General features: G+C 38.4%; 1 protein-coding gene across 1 annotated transcript in view; it reads right to left on the bottom strand.

Moving 5' to 3' along the window:
* The window catches only part of DAAM1 (dishevelled associated activator of morphogenesis 1), a 223,604-nt gene that overhangs the window by 13,485 nt on the left and 186,780 nt on the right, over positions 1 to 23,339 (bottom strand). The window contains 5 exon segments of the mRNA XM_043982739.1: positions 2,017 to 2,124; positions 9,675 to 9,843; positions 11,126 to 11,214; positions 12,693 to 12,799; positions 20,179 to 20,263. Coding sequence (XP_043838674.1) covers positions 2,017 to 2,124; positions 9,675 to 9,843; positions 11,126 to 11,214; positions 12,693 to 12,799; positions 20,179 to 20,263 — 558 coding nt within the window.

Genomic DNA, 23,339 nt, shown 5'->3' with positions numbered 1-23,339 from the left:
AAGTGACTCAATATTTGCTGCTTCTTAAACGCTTTTTGATTTTTTAACAACTAGCATGAAAAAAGAATGTATTAGATATAATTGACATTATATCTAAAATGGAGGCCAAAGCCTAATTTATGCAAACCACTCCATATACAACAATGACTACACTTTACTATGACTGGCTCCCTTCCCACAAGTAAGTAAAATGGGTTGAGCTAAAGGCATGCTTTCATTTTGTGCCCCTAAAACTTGAACACTGCTACAATTCTAGAATTATAAATACTGCAGTTTTAAATTCCAACCAAAATGAATTCCATTGAGTAGGTTTTCATAAATATTGTATGTAAACCAACTTTTTTTTTTTTTTGGAACCTCAACCCAAATGTTTTTGAATCTTTTACTAATGACTAGAGTTTTTAGTATATATCACTAGAGAATTTATCCACAAGTTGATTTCACTTAGATAATTTTTTTCATGTCACTATCCCAGGCTTTGCCATCTTACATTTCATCTTACATTTCAAACCAGTACTTGACAGTAAGTGGATCCGTCTGGAAACCAGGAAGACCTGGGTTCAAGTCCTACTTCTGACACATACAAGCTGTGTAACCCAGAGCAAGTCATATAACTTCTCAATGTTCATCCGGACAACTCTCTAAAACTATAAGTTATGGAGAAGGTGTCAACCTGCTCTGGTAAAGGGAGTTTCCTAACTTGGGAGTTCCCTATATCAATGACAGCAAAGGTCCAGCCCACATCCCTAAACATTACATACTCAGACCAGAACATTACTTTTGCTCATTATGTCAAACTTGCAGCTGGATATAAGGAGATAAACACAGACAGCAACAATTTAATATAGAAGAAAACAAAGAAAGCCCCAAAGCAGTAAATGAAAGAATTAGAGGAAAGGAATGAGGAACAGCCAAATCTGTGAATTTTCTGAAACTCTTTGTTATAACAGTTGTTTTTCTTTGGTGTGTAAACCCTTCCATATCCCTTTTCAGTTCTATTGCTGTTTATCACTAAAGCTTTTGTTTAGAGCATGGAAGGCATAGATATTAATAAAAAAATTAATCTTAAACATAGGCCCTATATTTGCTTAAGCACTGATGTTCCTCTGCAGGAGGATGCATGGTCCTGCCTGCTTTATCTTTCAATAATGTCCTATCTTCGGGGGGCAACTAGGTGGCACAGTGGATAAAGCACCGGCCCTGGATTTAGGAATACCTGAGTTCAAATCCGGCCTCAGACACTTGACACTTACTAGTTTTGTGACCCTGGGCAAGTCACTTAACCCCCATTGCCCCACAAAAAACCAAACAAACAAAGAAAAAAAACCAAACAAATAATGTCCTATCTTCACATGATCCTAAGACATAACCTCTCTGGGCCTCAGTTCCTCATCTGTAAAAATGAGGAGGTTCAGAATATCTAAGGTCCCTTTTTCCCCACTCTAAATCTATGATCATGGACTAAAACCCACTTGTTCTCCATATATTTCTTTTAAAAAAGCCACTGACTTTTTAAATGCCATTATCCTCTTATGGTATTTTCTTAATACAAGTTGGATTATTAAATCTTCTTGAAATTAATTGTTTCTCTGTGAGTTTATAGTAAATTTAAAAAAATATGGAGGGTAATTGACAGCCCATGAGTCACTGTTTAATGATGTTTAAGAAAATTTGAAATAAAGTTATAAAATATAGAAAAACAATAGTGTCCTTGCTTCTCTGAGGCATGTTCTCAACCTTTTCGTGTAGCAGGCTCAGCAGCTACATGATGTCAAAGTGAGTAGCCTATGCTATATTACATAGGTGCCAGAAATAAAAGACTCACAACCACAAAGTCTATTTGAGTATTGGGGTCACAGCTCAGTGTTTACATAATTGGCCTCAGGAAAGCAAATAGGAGGAACCCCCACAGGCAAATCCAATGATTTCAGAGATTGAAATATTTTACAAGTGATATACAAAACGAGAGAAAAATAAAGAGCCAGACCACTCCAGTGGGACGAGCCCAGCACTTACTTCACTTTTGCTGCTTGTGGAATATCACGTAATTCCTCATTCAGTTGGAGTACCTTGGGATATTTCTTTTCCACAATGGTTATGAGATAGTGCAATAGGGTAATGTTCCTATAATTAGAGCAGGGAAAGCTGTTAGGAATGATTAACATTCACCTTTGATTCAGATTATTTAATTGTCTCTAATAGATATTAGATATACGTACATAAATATATACATACATACATACAGATAGTATATACATATATAGATAACTAAAACACCTTGTGTCCCAAAAGTCTGAGTGCAGTTTAAAGCTATCAGAAACTTAAAAACTGTGTAAGTCCCATTTTTTCAAAAAGTCTACAACTCCTAAAGAGGCTCGACTAAAGTTCACTTTTGCAATGTAGCTTTTAAAAAAGTGTGTGTGTGGAGGGGTTGCTAGGGAAACTAATATCACAATAGCAGGATAAGTAGGTTGAATATTCCCCTTTAAGAACAAACTATATTTAAGGCTCCAGTAACCCAGTTACCTACAATTGATATGCTATCTATAAATCATTCTTTTTTTTTGGGGGGGGGGTAGAAAAGATACATTTATTACGTTGGGGAGGAAGAAAAGTCACGTACAAATTCATGAACCTCTGAGAATTTGAAAGATCTGTAAATCATTCTTGTCAAAGTTTGCCTTCTACTTTTAAGAATGCCTCTATTTGACAAATTCATCCTGCTGTCTGACCAGAGTTAATGAGAAAGGCTCAAGATGTCCCAAAGTGAATCCTAGTTATGAACCATGTATATAAAGTATTGGAAACTTTGTGACAATATCATGGTTCAAATAATCCTCAGACCCATTTTTTAGCTCCATATGTAAGCACCTTTCATGCTAATGGCACCAGAGGTAGGAGGGTGGATAGAATACTGGACTAGGAGTCAGGAAGTCCTGTCCTACCTCAAACACTTAATAGCTGGGTGAATCTGGGCAATTCGCATAACCTCTCAGGGCCTAAGTTTCCTCATCTATATGTTTAGGGGGTTGGATTTGTCTCTAAGGTATCTTCCATCTCTAAATCTATGATTCTATACATTTCATTTATATTAAAGGTGAGAATTTGGTATTCTATGCCAGGTATGTACAAAGGCTTTCCATATTGAATCACATTATCAGAAATTGATGTATAGGCTGCATAAATTTAACTATATAATTAAATTGCACTTCAATTATAATTCATCTGTCCCTGTTAGAATGATACCTAGCAACAGTCAATCACACAATAGTAAGAGTGGGCAGATGTTTAGACTCTATTAGCTTATATATGCTTGCACGTTTTGCTTAAAAATCTCTGGTGAGCTGCACTCTAAGAGCACACAGACCATCCATATCTTGTCCACAGTTTGCAGGTTAGATGCCTAGCATTAATATTCTGCTAACTTAGAGTTATTGTATGGACTCCAAAATGATATTTTAAAACTGATTTCTCTTTTAAAAAGTAATGATTCTGTTTGAATATATGAATCAGTAAGGTTTCACAATATTGTCAAATAATGGTTCTATTAACATGAAAGAATACAGTGCTGCACTTGAAGTTGAGAAGACCTGGGTTAGCTTGGTGGTCATGGGCAAATCTCAACATCTGCAAGCCTTGGTTTCCTTATCTGTATAATGGGAGTAATGTTATCCATAGTATACCTACCTCCCTCATACTGTTTTGAGGTCCAAATGAGATGTGAAATGCTTTATCAACTTTCAAGTGTTAAATAAATTCCAATGATTATTATCATAATAGTATCTCTATCTGCCTCTCTTTCTAATTATAATTAGCTCAAATGGAAAGTATTCTGCTTTATGGTAGGAGCCAGAGTCTGATTATGTATTGATTGCCTGCTCATGTGATTCTGACTGGCCCAGTCTTTCTTCTTTCCATGGTTTGTTTTTTTTTTTTTGGTGGTGGGGTGAAATCCCAACAATCAGAGCAAAACAGATCCGCATATGATAATTAATATGCACGAAGCACTTGGCACCTAGCAAAGCACTTTGGATTTGATTTGAATTTTCTTCTTATTTCAAAGCCCAAACACATTTGCTAACATCATGAGGAATGGAGCAAATAATTACTTTAAATATTTTAATCACAATTTTTGGAGGTGGCAGGAGTGTATGTCTATAAACCTTGATTATATAAAATGTGGCCTACTCATTCACATTCACTTTCTGTCCAAATATAGGCTCATGCATCTAAACGCTGATTCTTGAAGACTGGTAACAAAGGAAAAGTGGATATTGAACAGCCATAAATATACAAAGAACCCAATAATAAGACTCTGCTTTAGTTAAGTCTCCAGTAACACAAATCTTTTCAAAGCTTCGTTTTGTAGAACACAATGACTGCCCCAACCGAGTACAGACTAACCTACCTTTTATAAAGAGTCCTATAATTGGGGGTGGCTAGGTGGCGCAGTGGATAAAGCACCGGCTCTGGATTCAGGAGTACCTGAGTTCAAATCCGGCCTCAGACATTTGACACTTACTAGCTGTGTGACCCTGGGCAAGTCACTTAACCCCCATTGCCCCACAAAACAAAAACAAAAACAACAAAAAAAGAGTCCTATAATTCAAACTTCAGGAGGCCACAAAAAGAGCCAGTTTGTTAAAACATTTTATTTTAGGCACATACTACATAAATCTTGCCATAATCTCACTCTGATATCTCATAGCACCACATTCATTTCACAGGTGCATATTATATTTTAAATTATAATCACTAGCACATACCTATATTAATTTCTCTATCACTCGTTGAGGAGAGGATCTAATTTTCCTTTGTATCCCCCCTCCCCCAATTCCCACTTCTACTCCCCACATCCTGGTTTCCTGCCTTTAAAGAGGTAGGTACTTCTTACATATTTATGGAATGAATGAATGAATGGACAATAAGAGGCAACATATAGTGGAAGCTGCTGCATTAGATTTATTAGGAGAATAGCTTGGGTTCTAGTTTAAATTCTCCCCATTAGTGACATGACTGGATGTATTTCAGTTTCATCTGTAAAATAAAGATAACACTTCTTGTCCTACTTACTTCTCAGGGTGATTAAGAGGTTCAAATGAAGTAACAGGTGTGAACTGACTCACTAAAGACCATGTACATATAAAATACTATTATTACATGACAGGTGATTAAAAATTACAAATGAAGCAGTTGCTGAATTGTCTGTCTCTCAATAAACCACACTTTCCAAATGTGAACAGGAGGGATATCACCATCATTTGTGATAGTTACAAAGATAGTATAGCAATCGCTTCTTCTAGAATGGATTTACAGTGTGAGCTGTGCAGATCCAGAGAAATCTCCTTCTCAAGTGTTTGAACAGATTACTTGTGCCTGATCTGTGGTAGAGACTTCTGAACTCATACTAGATTGATCAGCCCCAGCCAAACACGCTGTGCCTTGACCCCAAAAACGTGATGAAGGACAAACAACAAGTGCTATACTTGACAGTTGTGTGCCCCACACAATTACACCATATGGAGAAGGGACTCTGTTTCTCAAAACTGTTTAATTCAATAAGCACTTGGTATCTATTAGGTTGGACAGCTAGGTGGTACAATAGATAAAGTCCCAGGCCTGGAGTTAGAAAGACTCATCTTCCTGAGTTCAAATCTGGCCTCAGATACTAGCTCTGTGACCCTGAGAAAGTCGCTTCACCCTTTTTGCCTCCATTTCGTCCTCTGTAAAATGAGCTGGAGAAGGAAATGGCAAACCACTGCAGTATCTTTGCCAAGAAAACCCCCCAAAAGTCAGACACAACTGAAAAAACAATTTAAAAAACAAGAGCAAAATTCCAATAAGGACTTAAATACCGTGTCATGATGGCATTGGAGACAGAAAGACAAAACAAAATCCAGTCCCTGTTCTCAAGGTCACTTTTAGCTATACAAGTCTGTTGAGGTGGCAGAGGAGATATATGAAAACATACACACACACACACACACACATACAAATACAATTATCTGAAGAGGAAGAAAGCACTTTGGTGGCAAGTTGTGAAGAGGTAGTGCATTTCAAGCACAGAGAATAGTTTGTTCAAAGGGTGGAGGGTGGTAGACTACAGAACCACAGAGTCGTCTATTTCGACTCCATTTTTCAGAGAAGGAAACTAAGGCCTGCATAGGTTAAATGACTTTCCTAAGGACATAGAGGGTTAAGTAGCAGAGTTGGGATTACAACTCAGAGGTCTTCAGATTCCCAATTTTCACTGTACAAGATAGAAAATGAAGTGTCATATAATACTATGCTAGAAATAGAGTATGTAGAATATAGATATCCTACGAATAACTATTTACCAAGGGCATAACTAACAGGAAGGGTCTTTGTTATTGTTTTTGTCATTCAGTTGTATCCAATTCTTCATGACTCTATTGGGGTTTTCTTGGCAAAGATACTGGAGTGGTTTGCCACTTTCTTCTTAAGTTTGTTTTGTTTTGTTTTGGTAAGGCAATTGGGGTCAAATGACTTGCCCAGGGTCACACAGCTAGTAAGTGTCAAGTGGCTGAGGCCGGATTTGAACTCAGGCCCTCCTGAATCTAGGGCTGGTGCTTTATCCACTGCACCACCACCTAGCTGCCCCTTAAGTTCATTTTATAGATGAGGACACTGAGGCAAAAAGGATTGAGTTATTTGCCCAGGTTCACACAGCTGGTAAGTGTCTGAGACACTTAAATTTATTTAAACTCAGATCTTCCTGACTCTAAGCCTGCTATTCTATTGACTGTACCGCTTAGCGATAAGTATTTACCAAGTTTATAACTACCAGGAAGGGACTTCTCCATTGCATATCGCATATAGCCAAGTCTACATAGGAATTTTTCTTTTTCTTTCTTTCTTTTTTTATTTTTGGTGAGGCAATTGGGGTTAAGTGACTTGCCCAGGGTCACACAGCTAGTAAGTATAAAGTGTCTGAGGCCGGATTTGAACTCAGGTACTCCTGAATCCAGGGCCGGTGCTCTATCCACAGCGCCATCTAGCTGTCCCTTACATAGGAATTTTTGTAGCTTTAACAGCTAATGTGCATCAATGGATCTATAATCTTATCATATGACTATACCCTCTAACAGGATAAGTCACAACCTACCCATATCATCCCATCTTGTGTGATTCTCGTTCATGCTTTCCCTGATAAATCTTCCACAGAGGTGGGAGAATATGGTCTACTCTAGGTCCTAGATACCTTCCTCCAGATTTTTTTTTTTTGCATTATATAGGTACACGGGTTTGTCAATTGTCCTTTGCATAGAAGACTAAATGTTACATCTTCATAGCAATGAAGAACTCTGTTTTGGCCTTCCCAAAGCATGCCTGCGAATGGAACCTCTTTCTTTTCAGTGAATGAAGTAGATGGTAGAGGACAAAAATTACCCAGAGAAAATTTAAGAAAGAAAAGTCTTTCCTAAGTAATGGCTCTTTCAGGTACGCCAGGGACCAACCCAAAGGATAAACTCTTGGCCTTCTGTCCATGTGAAATTATGCTGTTTTACTGTGAAAGGAGGGCTTGTTCCAAGAACTTTTCAACATGGAGATCATTAGAAAACAGGTCACCTAACCCCAGTCTCATGAAAAGTATGTACTCCAAACCTCAGAGTTTAGCAGTATCCTAGCTTCACATTCAACACTAAACTTCTCAAGATACTAAAAACAAACTTCGCCTATCCGATGGTAGAAGAATTAAACAGAGAATTATCATGGACTTTCAACTCCAAATGGAAATATTAGTGGCTTCATGTGACAGAAGAAAATGGTCAACTTTATTTTTAAGGAATGTTTGTCTCATATAATATATACTTGGCCTGAAAAGAACAATAACCAGCTGCTGCCTTTTGTGAATAGATGTAAGCAACAGGATTCCATCAAAGGTGGGTGAAAAGACCAGTCAAATGTCCCAGCTTTGTGATCATCTATTATGCCACAGAGAGATTCATTAATTGATATGAATGAGATTGCCAAATATTTTGATGAGAGTAACTGGTTACTAACTTCATGAGGGGGAGGGATAAATGGGTGTGCTTCATTGAAGTTTGTGCATTCGAGCAATACTCTTGTGCCAAAATTTATAGATTTTCAAATGAGTGTGTAATATCATTAAAAGTGGTATTGGGGGGGGCAGCTAGGTGGCACAGTGGATAAAGCACTGGCCCTGGATTCAGGAGGACTGAGTTCAAATCCCGGCTCAGACACCTGACACTTACTAGCTGTGTGACCCTGGGCAAGTCACTTAACCCTCATTGCCTCACCCCCCCCAAAAATAAATGGTATTGTGCCATAAGTCTAGGGTACCTTTCCTGAGGAAGGCAGAGTCCCATTGGAAAGGGAAAAAAATTATATTTTTCCTGTTCATGGGAGTGGATATAAGTCACATACATGTTATATTTGTGGTCACATGAAATAAACTATGTCCTATAGATGACGTTTTAAAAAAAGTGGTATCATGGCAGAGGGAAGAGGAGGAAAGAGATAAGAAAACTGAAGACAAGGACCCACTCCTAAAGCATCTTACAAACCCAGTTGAGGTTATATAACATACCCATTAAAAGAAAAAAAAAGATTACTTCTACAAAATAATGAATTTCAAGTAATATGGTAATAGGCATTGTTCCTAAGATGTGAGAAGATGCCAAGAACATGGTCAAATGACAAGGAAGCTTTCCTGAGGGAAGTGAGCTTTGAGCCAGGGTTTGAAGGCAGGGAAGGAATGATGAATGATATTCCAGATTGGGGAAAACTCAGGGAGGGATGAACAAGTTATGTGTCTGTGGTAGTGAAGGAAGTCAGTAAGCAAACAGATTTTTGAAGTAATGGTGAGTGTGCAGTTGAGACAGGAGGAGGGTGCATGATTTAGTGTTAGGCCTGAAAAACATCAGGTAGAATTTGCTTTGGAGATATTCGACAAAGAGAGTGACTGAAGATCCTTAAGAGCAAAAAAGTAAAATGATGCAAAGAGTATTTCAGGAAGAGAATGTTCTATACAGGAAGAAAGACCGGAGAACTAATTCTGTTGAAGTAACCCACACACAATCTCAAGAGAACCTACATCAATGTAGTAACCACAAACAAATGTAGGCTTGAGAGACTGAAGAAGCAATATGCTTAATTCATTGATAAACTGGATATAAAAGGTGGGGAGAGATAAAGCAAATGAAAGAGTCCAGGGATTTGCTCCTAGAAAGAATGACAAAATGGTAGTGGCTTTGAAGATCACCATGTGAAATTAGGAATTGGGAATTTGGGGGAGGTAGGAGTGAAGGGGACACATTTGGGTGGTAACATCAGTTTCGGTCATATAGAGTTTAAAATGTTCTATGTAGAGCCATCTTATAACTAAGGACATGGAAGTAAATATGAGAGAACTCAGGACTATAGACTGAGGTTTGGGAGTCACCTGAACGTAAGTGGCAATTAAAATCATATCAATGTATGAGTTCCTTCAGGTATAAGTTTAGAGGAACCAGTAAGCCTTGGGAAATAAAGTTAAAGGGTGAAGAGAAGAGCAACCGGGGTAGGAGACAAAAAAAATGCCAGTGATAAATGGGAAACTGGAAGAATACAGGATTATGGAGGACATGGGTAAGAGGAGAGATTTTTGTATAAAAGGGAAAAGCCCAAACCAAATATCAGAAGGTACTTACTTGTCGATGCTAGATTTTGTGTCTGCAATCTTATTGAGGCTGGAGAGCTTGAATCCATAGGCGTTGCCTCTCTGGCCTTTATTCATATAATTTCCAAATGCCAGGACTACTTCTAACAATTGCCGCAAGGCAGTGCTTTTCAGCACCTCCTCTGAACCAATTCGAATAGCTTAAAAATAAAATACAAACTATGTAGTTTCAGTGCTCTCTGTACTTAAGAACAACAAAAGATTTTTTAAAATTTGGACTGTTAGTAGGGTGGTGCAGTAGATAGAGTGCTGGGCTTGGAATCAGGAAGACAGATCTTCCTGAGTTCAAATCCGACCTCAGACACTAGCTGTGTGACCCTGGGCAAGTCACTTAACCTTGTTTGCCTCAGTTTCCTCATCTGTAAAATGAGCTGCAGAAGGAAATGGCCAACCACTCCTATTAGTGACTATTTCTGGATATTTTAAAAGCCAGAAGCAAAACGTGAAGGGAAAGAGATGAAGGCGATGACTGAGATCACCTGCCAGTGATATTAACATCAACACTTGGAAATGCTACAAAAATTTGAACTTGATCTTTTATCCTAAATACAGAATAGTTTTCAATTTTTTGGGGGGGAGTGGTGGTGAGGCAATTGGGGTTAAGTGACTTGCCCAGGGTCACACAGCTAGTAAGTGTTAAGTGTCTGAGGCCGGATTTGAACTCCTGACTCTAGGGCCGGTGCTCTATCCACTGTGCCACCTAGCTGCACCTAAATACAGAATAATAAAAAGAAAAACATCATGTACAGAGGCAGCATCCTCTGTGTTCATATTTATTAATAAAATTTGTCCATCCTTCTGAGCCAATTCACATTATCTCCATCCCAATGATAAAACTGGCAGGTTTGTCTCGCATGACATTGCTAGTGAGTGTCAGGGCTGAGCGTCTCCAGAGGATTCTCCATTTTAGGCCTCCCTTTTGTAGCTACCTCATAGGCAGGTGGCTCAAACGTATTTCAGATATTTAAAAATCATGCATAGATTGGGAAAACCAATACTATTATTGAGACCACAATATGGTACCTTAGAAAAAGCACAGGAACAGGACCTTGCTATGATCTAACATTACATCAGTACATAATTTCAGACATATGATGTTTGAAATTATCATATCATGTGCCTATCCCTTTCTCTCAAGCTCCCAACAAAAGCAAACACAGGAAGAGGCTACATAACATTGTTGGTCAACGAGATGGGTGTTAGTCCTGTCTCCTAGCACCATCATAAAAGGGTTGTACTATCCTTGCAAACAAGTCCATACATGGCAGCAAAAGTCACCAGGGTTTCTATAGCTTTCATTGTAAATCAGTGAAGAGCTCATGTTTGCAATTTGCTCTATTAAAAAGTGACACAAAATACCTGCCTCTGCTAGGAAATTGATAATCACCATTGTTAGTCTTTAGACCGGGCCCATTCATTTACCTTCAACTTTGGGTTTAACTTCAGCCACACGCTCTGCAAACTTCTTTTTGAAGTATAAGGATTGTAACCTTTGCTGATAATGGTTTATTCTGTAAGAGCAAACACAGGCTAATTAACATCCATTTGATACCAGTGCCTGTATGAGCACAGGGAGGGGGCAGGGAGGGGCTGCTACCAGACATCCACCATGGCTCAGGTGCAGAAGGCAATCTGCCAAGTTTGCTTTGAGAGGATGTTTTCCCCACTATGACCCGGACTGGGGGAAATGGTATGCAAAGCCCTCTAATCCAACACAACCAAGGGTGGTAAATAGCTTTCAGAAGAAGGTGTGTTAGCTACTGTCAAGCAAAGACATTATCACACACTCAGAAAGTCTTAGACATTTCTTTTACCCATAGGAGGAACAACAATTAATGATACACTTTTGTAGTAAGATGGGAAAATGAACTAACCTGTGGAAATAATCTATTGTTTAATGCCACACAGAGTTAGCTGTCGACAAAAATGTTTAGTGTCTTCAGTATGCTCTCATTATATCAGATGGTCCTTAACCCTGAAAACCCCATTAGTTTTGCCTGCTCCCCAAATATACAGGACTTCTTTTTCCCTACCCCAAGCTAAATATGTAGCTGAAAAATTAATCTGCACTTATGAGCCATCTTGGAAAGTTACTCTAGGCAACAATTTGCATTTTATCAATGGCGTCCTGGAGAAAACTTTTGTCATCTGTATTAGTGAATCTAATGGTGTTGATTTCAGGCCAAGGAGCACAACATACCCCAAATCACATTATGTAGGTTGCCAATGACTTTTCCTAACAATTCATGGGGCTGGGCCTTGTTCCACCATCTCTGAATTGTATGTCCTACAGTAAAATAGAATTTGTTCCTTGTTCCCCTCAACGGTCTAAATCCAGAGAAGATATGTAACTGAGCCATGGCAATAAAGAACTTTAATGGGGAAAAATGAGATTAGGTTCAGTTCTGGATTAACCATAGGACTTTATGAGAAGAGTTTGTTTCTAATCTAATCCAAATATTTAGGAACCTGTGGGTCCCCTTGGGTAGTCCTGGACTGATGTACTCTGAAGTAGACTTGCTCAGGTTGGAGAACCTAAGGGCATAGTTAACATGTACCTAAGCCTAGGGTTCATTTCCTGCTTCGTCTAGAAAAAAATAACCTCCAGAGCATCAACATTGTCAAACACGATCCCACATATGTGAGAAGAGTGCTATTGACTGACATGGGGCAGACGTTTTGAGATTCATCTCTTGTAAGAAAGGCAAGAGAAGTATTTCTACATTTTAAGAAAAAAAAATAAATTCTAAACAATTCTGAATGAGCAAGAGTTAAGAGCAAAGAGAGGTTTTGAATAGAAATTTCCCACTTACATAGTCAAGCTGCTTCTATAACATGAATAGTTTTACTCTAATTTGAACTTGTAAGATGATCTAGGTCTGGCTACACAAATATATCCCTGAACTAAAAGCAATTATTCCTTAGTGACAACATCAAACTCAGGGAGATAAATGGCAACTGAACTAGTTGTAAGTGTGCTCAAACATACCGGCTCATCTCAAAAAGGAACCTGTCAGCTTTTGCCATTCGATCCAGCTCATGCTTATGCTCCTCCAGTAGGTCAATGTCACTTTTTTCAGGAACAAATTTCAGGAGCTAAAAGAAATACATCAAAAGGCATGTTTATCAAGTGTTTTTCCTCCCAACTTTGCATTGTTCCATCTCTTACTTCCTTTAATTTCTGATATCCTTGTGGTTTGCACCATACTTGACAATTTACCATCTTATCTTCTAATTATTCATCAGAGTAATAATAGCTAGCATTTATAGAGTGCTTCAAAGTCTGCAAAGAGCTTGACAGATCTCATTTGATGCTTTACAACATTACTCTATCAGGTGGGTATTATCATCCCCATTTTATAGATGAAGAAACTGAGTCCAAGAGAGATGTATGGACTTGGCCAGGGTCACACAGCTAGTAAGTTTCTGAAGTGGGATTTAAATGCAAGTCTTTGTGAATCCAAGTCTAGCACCCTCTGGTCCAGTGAGCCATTTAAAGGTTTTCTTCTTTTTTTCCCCCTTACTCTTTTTTTTTTTTTTTTTCATTTAAAGCGTTTTGTTAACACTTAAATGGACCGTAAGCTTCTAGAAGACAGGGACTAGGTCTTGTTCTCCTGAATCTGATATAATTCTGGGCCAGATAACAATCAAAACTATTTGATTCCTTGTCACAATTTATAGTGAATATTTAAAAAGGAGGGAGGGGCAGCTAGGCGGTGCAGTGGATAGAGCACCGGCCCTGGAGTCAGAAGTACCTGAGTTCAAATCCGGCCTCAGACACTTGACACTTACTAGCTGTGTGACCCTGGGCAAGTCACTTAACTCCCATTGCCCTGCCAAAAAAGAAAAAAAAAAAAAGAAGGGAGCGGAGGTTCTCATTCACGGCAGTCCCTAGCCATCCAACTCTGATTATATAATCCTGAATAAGCTTATCATTATCCAAAAGTTTATATATTCACACAAAGAATAGACAACATTAGGAAAGAGAACAAGTTATCTGGACATCTGTATAACTTCTTGCTTTGGAAACCTGCTATCACTATAGACCTAGTGCCCACTACATGATAAGATACTGTGTTAGATTTTGGTAAAATAAAGATGAAAAATACAGTCCCTTGGGGCAGCTAGGTGGTGCAGTGGATAAAGCACTGGCCTTGGATTCAGGAGGACCTGAGTTCAAATCCGGACTCAGACATTTGACACTTAATAGCTGTGTAACCCTGGGCAAGGCACTTAACCCTCATTGACCCACCAAAAAAAAAAAATACAGTCCCATTCCTCAAGAAATTTACAGCCTAATCAAGGAAATATGGCATGCGTAAAAACAAATATGATACAAGGGAATATAAGATGGGGTAAGAGACAAAGCATATTAAGAAAACCTGAGGGGGAAAGATCATTTTTAGTTTGGGGAGGGGGAAAGTCAAGGAAAGCTTCATGGAACAAGGTCTGCAAGGAAAAGAGAGAATTCAATGAGCAGAGACGAGGAAAGAGTACTTTCTAGACATGAAGAAAGGACTGCAAAAACACACTGTGGTCAGCAAGTATAGGATGAGGAAAGGGAATGAGATTAATATGAACTAAGGCTGTAAAGGTACTGTGGAGCCGTACAGAAGAGAGCATTATATGCCACAATAGGAAGAAGCTCTTATATCACCATTCAATGGGTGATCCTAATAGAACAGTTCTCTCTTTCCCAAATAAAGAAAATATTAACATCCTCTAAAAGGAAGACTAAATTGAGATCCTTTGCCACCACTTTTATTTCAGAGTGGCATTGTTGGTTTCATAGTACAAGTCCCATGGGCAGATTCACTGTCCTTTTTCTGTCTTATCATGCAAGGTTAAGTAAACTGCTGGTCTTTCTCCAATATTTCACACTTGATGCTTTTGGAAGAGCATTCGGCTACCTCTCACATTCAATCCAAACACACACACACACACACACACACACACACACACACACACACACAGGCTTTCAAAACTTCAGCAAATCACTTTAGTCTCTTTGATTTTTCTAGCTTTCCTCTGTTGTTATTTATTTTGTTACCATTTGTGTTAAAAGAAAATTTAATCTTCAAAAACTGTGAATTTTCATTTCTTGAATTATTTTGTACCACTAAACTTATTGAGAAGATAAGTATCCATGTAGGGCAAGCTCGTCTGCTATAAAAAAGAACTCATCAGCAAAACTTGTGCCTAAAAGGGGCATTTTGGCAATGTTTAGCTTGATTTCTGTGTAAGTAATATGGTGGTTCACTTAGTGACTCAAAGGAATTGCCATCTCAATAAGTTCAGGAATTTGGGAGGTGTTAAAAATGAATTTTTTAGAGTCTGGATTCAAGAAAACCCAAGTTGAAATCTAGCCTTGAGACACTGACTAGCTGTGTGATTCTGAGCAAGTCACTTAACCTCTGCTTTAGTTTCCTCAATTATCAAATGGGGATAATAGTAGCCACTGCCTCTCGGGGTTGTCATGAGAACTACATAGGATATTTGTAAAAGAACATAGTGCAGTGTCTGGCGCATAGTAGGTGCTTAGTAAATGCTCATTTCCTTCCTTCCTTCTTTAATAGCCTTATGATAGGTACTTTTCTTACCAGGTACATGGATTGCTATGGCCCTCCACTGCAAATTGCTTTACCACCAGAATTTCATTGCTGAAAGTGACCTTAGAAATCATTTTGCCCAACTCACTTATTTTACAGACAAGGCATCCAAGGCTCAATAAGGAGGTAAATCAACTTTGTTTAAGGTCACATAGCTAATTAGTACCAGGGTGGTATTTGACCCTCTCTGCCTCCTAGCCTAGAGCTCTATTGAGTAGATAACACTGCATTGATTAAGTGTGTGCCCTCTACTAGGATTACCTATTCTTTTCCCCCTGTCCCCAACTATTTCATGTACTCAATCCAGAGTTGGCTACTATGGTCATAGATGGATTTCAGATTCTCTAAGTCCACATTTCCCTTTAAAACAAATCATGGTTTGGGAAAAATTGCTTCTCTTCCCACTACCTCCAGAATATAGAAGTAAATATGGGGCTGTATATGTTTATGTGTACATGATTATATATGCTTGTTCAAGTCTGCATATCCATATAGAGGATACATACAGAATAAATAAATAGTAACTTGGGGGCTGAGGGGACACAAACAGCAGGAGGAAATCAGAAAAGGCCCCATGAAGGAGGTAGCAACACTTAAGCTGAGCATTGAAAGGAGCCAGGGACTCCAAGAAGCAAAGGTAAGAAGAAATAACATGGGCAGGAAATAGAAAGCCTTACATGGGGATTAAGCCAAGTAGGCCAGTTAGGCAAGAAATAATCAGCTTGGAAAGATATGAAGACAGAATCCAAAACAGAGTCTATCCTCAAGGATCTTTGGTACATTCTACTCAAGGATATAATATCTATATGTAGGTAAATGTGCACTTAACTTGAAGAAGGAGAGATACAAGGTGGAGGATCAACAAAGGCTTCCCATAGGAAGTATTAGAGGAATAATGTCATGGAAGACATTAGGAATTCGAAGAAGCAGGGAGGGGGTGCATTCCAGGGAGGAAATGGAATGCCAAGTTTAGGCATTAACCAAGAAGCCAGTCTGGCTAGAGTGTAGAGTGTATAAAAGAGAATAATAAAAAATAATCCTGGAAAGGTTGATTATAGTGCTGTAGGCAAGTGATCCAATGTTTAAGGCTCCATCCACTTCCAGGTGAGCTGGAGGAAGCCCCCTGCTTGTTACCAACTTTGACAGGAATTAAGGGGAAGTAAAGACATATCATATGTATTGGGCATATGAGACTTACCTGACTGATAAGCAGAGTGGTAAGGAATGAGATGAGTTAGGTCCTGGATATATAACCTAAGTAAGTCTAAGAGAAATCCTAGTCTGGAAAGCATCAGGTGAGAAAGTAAGATGCAGGAGTAAGAATGGAAGCAGGAAAAGGAAAATAAAGAGGGAGGAGAAAAGTTAGGGAGATGATAGAACAAAGATAGAGAGATAATTTCTACCACAAATGATCACAAGGGAAGGGATATAAAATGTGTCGCTTGGGCAGATTACATTTCACTCTACCGATATCATGGCAAGTGTCTTTTTGATGTGCATTCTATTTGCATTTCGTGCTCTTTTGGCAGGGTTTTGAAATACTTTCACTCAAGGAGGAATTTTGCTGGATGTAGTTTCACTGTAAATGGATCTTGTGGAATTTTAAATGGACTACCTTGTTCATAGTGGCTGAAAGTCTTAGGATGAAAACAGCTTTGCAAACTGTCATTTTCCCAGGGCAAGTAGCTTTTGAATCAAGGAATTAGACTTCAGTATCCTCTGTAAAAGGAGGGTAGCCTCCAAAATCAGTTTATTTTTATTTGAAAAGATCGATTTATGTCTGTCATGTCACAGCTCTATGCTTCGATCTGCAGGGGAAGCTTAGGACCAACAAAGCATTGTTGAAAAATACATTTTAGGTTCAGGAATGAACTTTTCCAAGTTATTCATACATAAGGAAGCTTAGTGAACATGCAATTACTTTTAACCATTTGACTAACCAACTCAAATAAAACAAAACTTAAAAGTTGGAAGAGATCCTTGAGATTTAGTCCAATTCTGTCATTTTTCAGGTTAAGGAAACTGTCCAAGGAGATGAGGCGACTTGTCCAAGATCCCATAGGTCTTCTAATTCCAAAGCCAATATTCCTTCTATTACACTATCAGATAGGTTAAAATTTCCCCAACTGATGGTTGTCAGAGCTTCCGTTTCTGGCAATTTCAACCAACATAATTGCAGGGAGTGGTGGTATGTTGGGACTCTAAGGTCACAAAGGGATGGTGACACCCATCCTTAAAGAGCAGGTAAACTTTAGGTGTGGCGACTTCATGCCTCCTTACCACTCCCTGCTGTCTTTTATGATACAATCTTTGATGGCACAAAGAAGGACTAAGAATAAGGGACATGTGTGTACACACACACAGATACACACACATGTCTACAGAGCCAATTTATTAAAATATTCTAGGCTCATTACTGAGCAACATAAAGTAAGCAGTACAAAACTGATTCTAGAATCTAAAAATGTCTAGGTTGGTAACATAAAGTTCTAATGGGACCAGCATGACAGCCTGGACAGAAGTCTCACATATGTCAGTGTTTAGGTGTGGGATAGGGTAAGAGAACAAAGACAGCTAAATCAAAATAGAAACCACTTCTGCTCCCTCATGCAAAACAGCTAAAGATGACAGCCCAATGATGATAAATCAGTAGCTTCTGTTGCTACAAGAAAGAAAGAAAGAAAGAAAAAAAGAAAGAAAGAAAGAAAGAAAGAAAGAAAGAAAGAAAGAAAGAAAGAAAGAAAGAAAGAAAGAAAGAAAGAAAGGAGGTAAATCCCCCTGAGGATTAAGTAACACATAAATCTATTTACATAATGCAGATTTATTCCACTAACATACTACTCTGGTGCCTTAAACAGTATGGAAGGGACTTCAAGTTCTCAGAGGCTACAGCGGTACAGTATAAACAATAGTCCTCTCTGCAACACCCTGAAAAGGCCTCAAGTGCAGACTCAGTAATAGTATGTCTCTTATCAGAGAATCAGCCTAAGTTCAGAGACATTGCTTAACCAGGAGGTTGGCTACCAGATGGGTTTTTTTTTTTTAAGCTTTAACAATTCAAAAAGACTGCCCACTATGACATAGGTTTGTGATCAGCATCAAGAAAGAGAGAGGCCTCGTACTGATGAAATCATAGATCTTTTGAACCACACTGTTCAAGAGAACAAGACACGAGATACCCCTGTGAAATGTAGTGTTCTTCTACTGCTCACAATCTAACAGGTGTTAGGTGACCTCCAAAGGCTTCATGGATTCCATGGCAGCTTCAGGAATCCCTAGAAGTCCTGACTCTCAGATCTTTTTCACAAACCAATAAATTTCCTAGGATCATGGATTTAAGCAAACAGGAGCCCCAGAAGTCATCTAGACCAGAGATTCTTAAACTGTGGGTCATGACCCCATATAGGATCACATAACTGAATGTGAGGGTGGAGAAAAATTTGGCAGTACACGTTTGATTTTTATACCTATTTTATAAGTATATACACCAGGTCAAGTAACAATTTCTCAGGTAAAAAGGGGTTGTGAGTAGACAAAGTTTAAGAAGCCCTGGTCTAGAGTAAACCCTTTCCTTTTTTTTTTTTTTTTTTTTTTTAGTGAGGCAATTGGGGTTAAGTGACTTGCCCAGGGTCACACAGCTAGTAAGTGTTAAGTGTCTGAGGCCGGATTTGAACTCAGGTACTCCTGACTCCAGGGCCGGTGCTCTATCCACTGCGCCACCTAGCTGCCCCAAACCCTTTCCTTTTAGAGATGAGAGAACTCAAGCCAAGAAGAACACAGTGATATAAAAAAGAACACAGGTATATAAAAAGTAAGAGGCTTTGAACCCACAGTCCTTTTCTTTAAATCCAGGGCTCTTTTCACTGAACCGCATAGTCCTTTTCTTCTTATAATTGTGAATTTGAGTTTTGAAACCAAGTGTAATTTAATGTTATGTTATTTGGCCCAATGTTTTAGCCAACTGGTGTCCTTTTGGATGACACATTAACTTTTGCTTCCAGTTTTGTGTTGTCTGCAAATTTGATGTGTGCCATCTATGATTGCACAGTAATACCACTGTGGAGAAGACAGGAAATTCTTATCCATGCAATAAAACAGAGTAAAATGACAAGAGATAAAATGGATTTAATTCCTTATCACCCATCATTCTGAAGAGCAATGAAAATAGGATATGATGAAGTATTTATAGAGCAACTTAAGATTTGTAGAGTGCTTTACAAAGTGCTTGATTGTCAAAACAATCCTAAGATATAGGTGCTATTATCCGCATTTTACAGATGGGGAAATTGAGACACAGTGTCAAGTGACTTTCTCAGGATCTGAGCAGGATTTAAACTCAGATATTCCTAACTTCTAGGCCCAATGCTCTATACACTGTGCCACCTAGCTGCCTCATCTAGCTGTGAGTAGCATAGAAAATTCTTTTTTTTTTTTTGGGGGGGGGGGCAATGAGGTTTAAGTGACTTGCCCAGGGTCACGCAGTTACTAAGTGTCAAGTGTCTGAGGCTGGATTTGAACTCAGGTTCTCCTGAATCCAGGGCCAGTGCTTTATTCACTGAGCCACCTAGCTGCCCTGAAAATTCATTTTTAACATCTCTCAAAGTCCTATACCTATTGAGGTAGCAATTCCTCTAAGTTACTAAATGAACCATCATGTTGCTTGCACAGATTTCATGTATTTACTGTATCGACTAGAGGTGTAATGAATATGCCCGTGAAGTCTTTTATTAGAGTTGGAATGCACCTTCATCCAACCTGCTCATTGCAGAGATGGACCTTTTTTACAGATTTTCTCCATCTCCCAGTCCCTGTTGTAAAGTCAGGTTGGAACTTTCACCATGAACTGAATGCATATTTGTGACTCACTTGTTCCAGCATGTCCTTTGGTAGGTCTTCCTGTTCATCCATTGTTAAAATTGCCCGTTTGATTTCATCATTGGATAATTTCAGCCTATAGAAGAAAGATCACAGATTTTTTTTTAAACGTTAAGAAAATCGGTTTGAATGGGAAAAGTTAATGAAGAAGATATTTACTCTTAGGGTTTAGCTACTGATGATGAAGTATTTTTTTTCTTTAATGAATTCAGGTATCCCTGTGCAAGGTCATTTCCGGAAAATATTTTTATTTAAAATGGCATTTTGAAGTAGTTTCATTTTGTTTTAGGGCTTTGTCTTGGAGAATTCTGCCACAGAAAACAAAATTATTATGTTCCACCCATTAAGGCCACAGGGTTATTATTAACCTGTTCAATAAACTTTAAAAAAAAGTCTTTATAACTATTTCAATTGTGGTAAAAAGTTTTAACAATCGGTTAGATAATGGAGAGACACTAGTTTTTGGGTTTTTTTAGGACCACCCTTTTGGGGAGGAGACCAACAGCATTGCCTGCTGAGCACTCGACTTCTGACTTCGGGGTGTGAGCTTAAAAGGCAAGGAGCGAACGGAAGTGGGGGCTTTTTCCTGCTCCGCTGGTCTCCTGGCTGCGCTGCACAGACAGACATGGACTGGAGTTTGACTCGGCCCGGCTCTCAGTTAACAGCACGCGCTTGACTCGGTCTCTCTCCCCAAAAGTGGCCTTGGGTTTTGGTGAGTTTTATACAGAATATAGACTAAGCCTAGACTTAAGACGATTTGTATTGTATTTCTACTTTCCTATCCTTCTAATCAACATCACCTTGTGACTACCATACAATAAAGGCTCTATCTAGAAAACCAGAAGCTTCTTCCATTTACTAGTCTGGGAGATAAATTAAGGGAAAGGTTAAGTAGGGGAGATTTATGATCTAATATCCAATTTTAATATCACACAATACAATTGGTTTCTTTTATAATTCTACATATTTTATTTTATGCAATTAAATACGCTGGGAAAAGGGTTCCATAGGCTTAAATGCACTAGAAAAGTTGTCCATTATTTAACAAAAACAACAGCAAAATTAGCAATCCCCTTCACTGAGGCTACCTATTAGGTTTGAAGGCTTAAAAAAGTTACAGTTTTATAGCCCAAACTTACTAATTTTGAGATTAGGACAGCACCTATGCATATGTCTAAGAGATGCACATAAGAACATTAATTAAATCTGGCAATTTTTACTTTTTTTTCACTTTGGGAAATGTTAAAAGTTCCTAAAATGTCAAATATTAGGAATGGATTAAAAAAATAAGGCCATGTTATCTTGTTAAAGACCGAATATCAGCACATCTTCAAAGTAGAGAATTCAGGAATTCAGATTCTGTTTGTCCATTTGTGAACGCAGTTCCATCATCATAGGTTGATTTAATTAAGCTGTTATGCTTTGATTACCAGAGGTAGCATATAAAAGTGTTACCTGGTTTAGGTCCCTGCTATGCAATAAAAGTCATGAAGCTCAAACATTTGTAGAAATTAAAATACTCAAGTCTTGTTGTTAAGTTGTGTCCTACTCTTCGTGACCCTATTTGGGGTTTTCTTGACAAAGATCCTGGAGTGGTCTGCCATGTCCTTCTCCAGCTTATTTCATAGATGAGGAAACTGAGGCAAACAGAATTAAGTAACTTACTTGCTCAGGCTTACATAGCTAGTACTTGTTCGAGGCCAGATTTTAACTCAGAAAACGCTCAAGTAGGACATCTCAGATGATTAGTTTCAATAGTGCAAACTTTAATGGAATTCTTGAGGTGGTTAACTGTTCTGCACTGATACAGTCAAGACATTATGACCTATTTACTTTTTCAAGTCCACTGAATTACTTTATCATCTTTATCAAGGATCAAAGATTTGTACTTTCACAGACTGCTCTGAAAAGGAATCATATTTAGGACTGGCCTTTATGGGAGAAAAGAGAGCAGCAGTACAGAAACTCTTGAAAGTTTAAAAGTCATTTTTTTCCTCTAAGGGAGGAGAAAAATCCTTGTATTTGCAATATTCTCATGGATGGTATACAGTGAAAGTATCCACATGAATAAGATCACAGATCTCAAGTAGCCTGATAGTTCCTCCAGAAATGTGGTTACTCTTTAAGTTAACAATTAGCACTAATACAGTATTTTTCATTTTTTCAAAGTATTATTGCATTTATTACCTCTGTATAAAATACCTTGAGTTGCTGCAAAGGAAACAATCCTAATTCTTCTAATCTTTCCCTCTCATTTCCTTATAACCCATCAAATCAGTAATGAAATCCTAATCCTCAAGACTTCACAAAGGATTTAATTTATATTTCTCATGTTCCAGTGGATGGATCTCTGTGCCTTGAATCAGCAAGATCTGATCTGAGTTCAAATTCAGCCTCAGATATTTAGTAGCTGTCTGACTCTGGCCATGTCACTTAACTTCTGTTTGCCTCTGGAGAAGGAAATGGCAAACCACTCCAATATTCTTGCCAAGAAAACTCCATGAACAAGTGCTGGTGTGATATGGTCCATGGGGTGACAAAGAGTCAGACACAACTGAACGACAACATATTTTTTGTATAATATGACTGTGTGTGTATACAATATCGCTGTACAAATCAGTAAAAATCTCCTTGAGGTCAAAGACATTTTTATTTGTTTGGTCTTTTTGTTGTTCTTTGTATCCTTAGCATTTAGTATAGTGTTTTGGGCACATTGTAGGTTCTTAATAAAAACTAGCTGACCACCTTATCTAAACTTGGTGCCTCCTCTCAAACCCTCTCTACCACTACACACCATACTCTATGTGCTTTAGGAACTTAATATTTTTTTCAATTAATTGCGACAAGACAAAGAAATACATAAGAAATAGTTGTGAAGCACAGAATTAACTAAACCCATATAAAGAGGCACCTAAGAAAGAAAGGCTAGGAAAAGAGATATAGAATTGTCAAGGGGTAAGATGAGGTACATAGGCTGGTGCCATCCTCAAATTTCTCCAACTTTTGGACTAGATTTCATTAAAAAATAGAAAGGGGTGGGGGTGGGGCATGGGGAGAAGCTCATAGCTTTTAAGCCTGAGCTAACATTTAATACTGTTTCATCTTCAACAAGTGCTCATGTGACAAACTAGGAAGACCTGCATTTGTAAGCT

This window comes from Dromiciops gliroides, chromosome 2 (genome assembly GCF_019393635.1).
Source record: "Dromiciops gliroides isolate mDroGli1 chromosome 2, mDroGli1.pri, whole genome shotgun sequence".
Lineage (NCBI taxonomy): Eukaryota > Metazoa > Chordata > Mammalia > Microbiotheria > Microbiotheriidae > Dromiciops > Dromiciops gliroides.
This window is presented reverse-complemented; position numbering and strand designations above follow the sequence as displayed.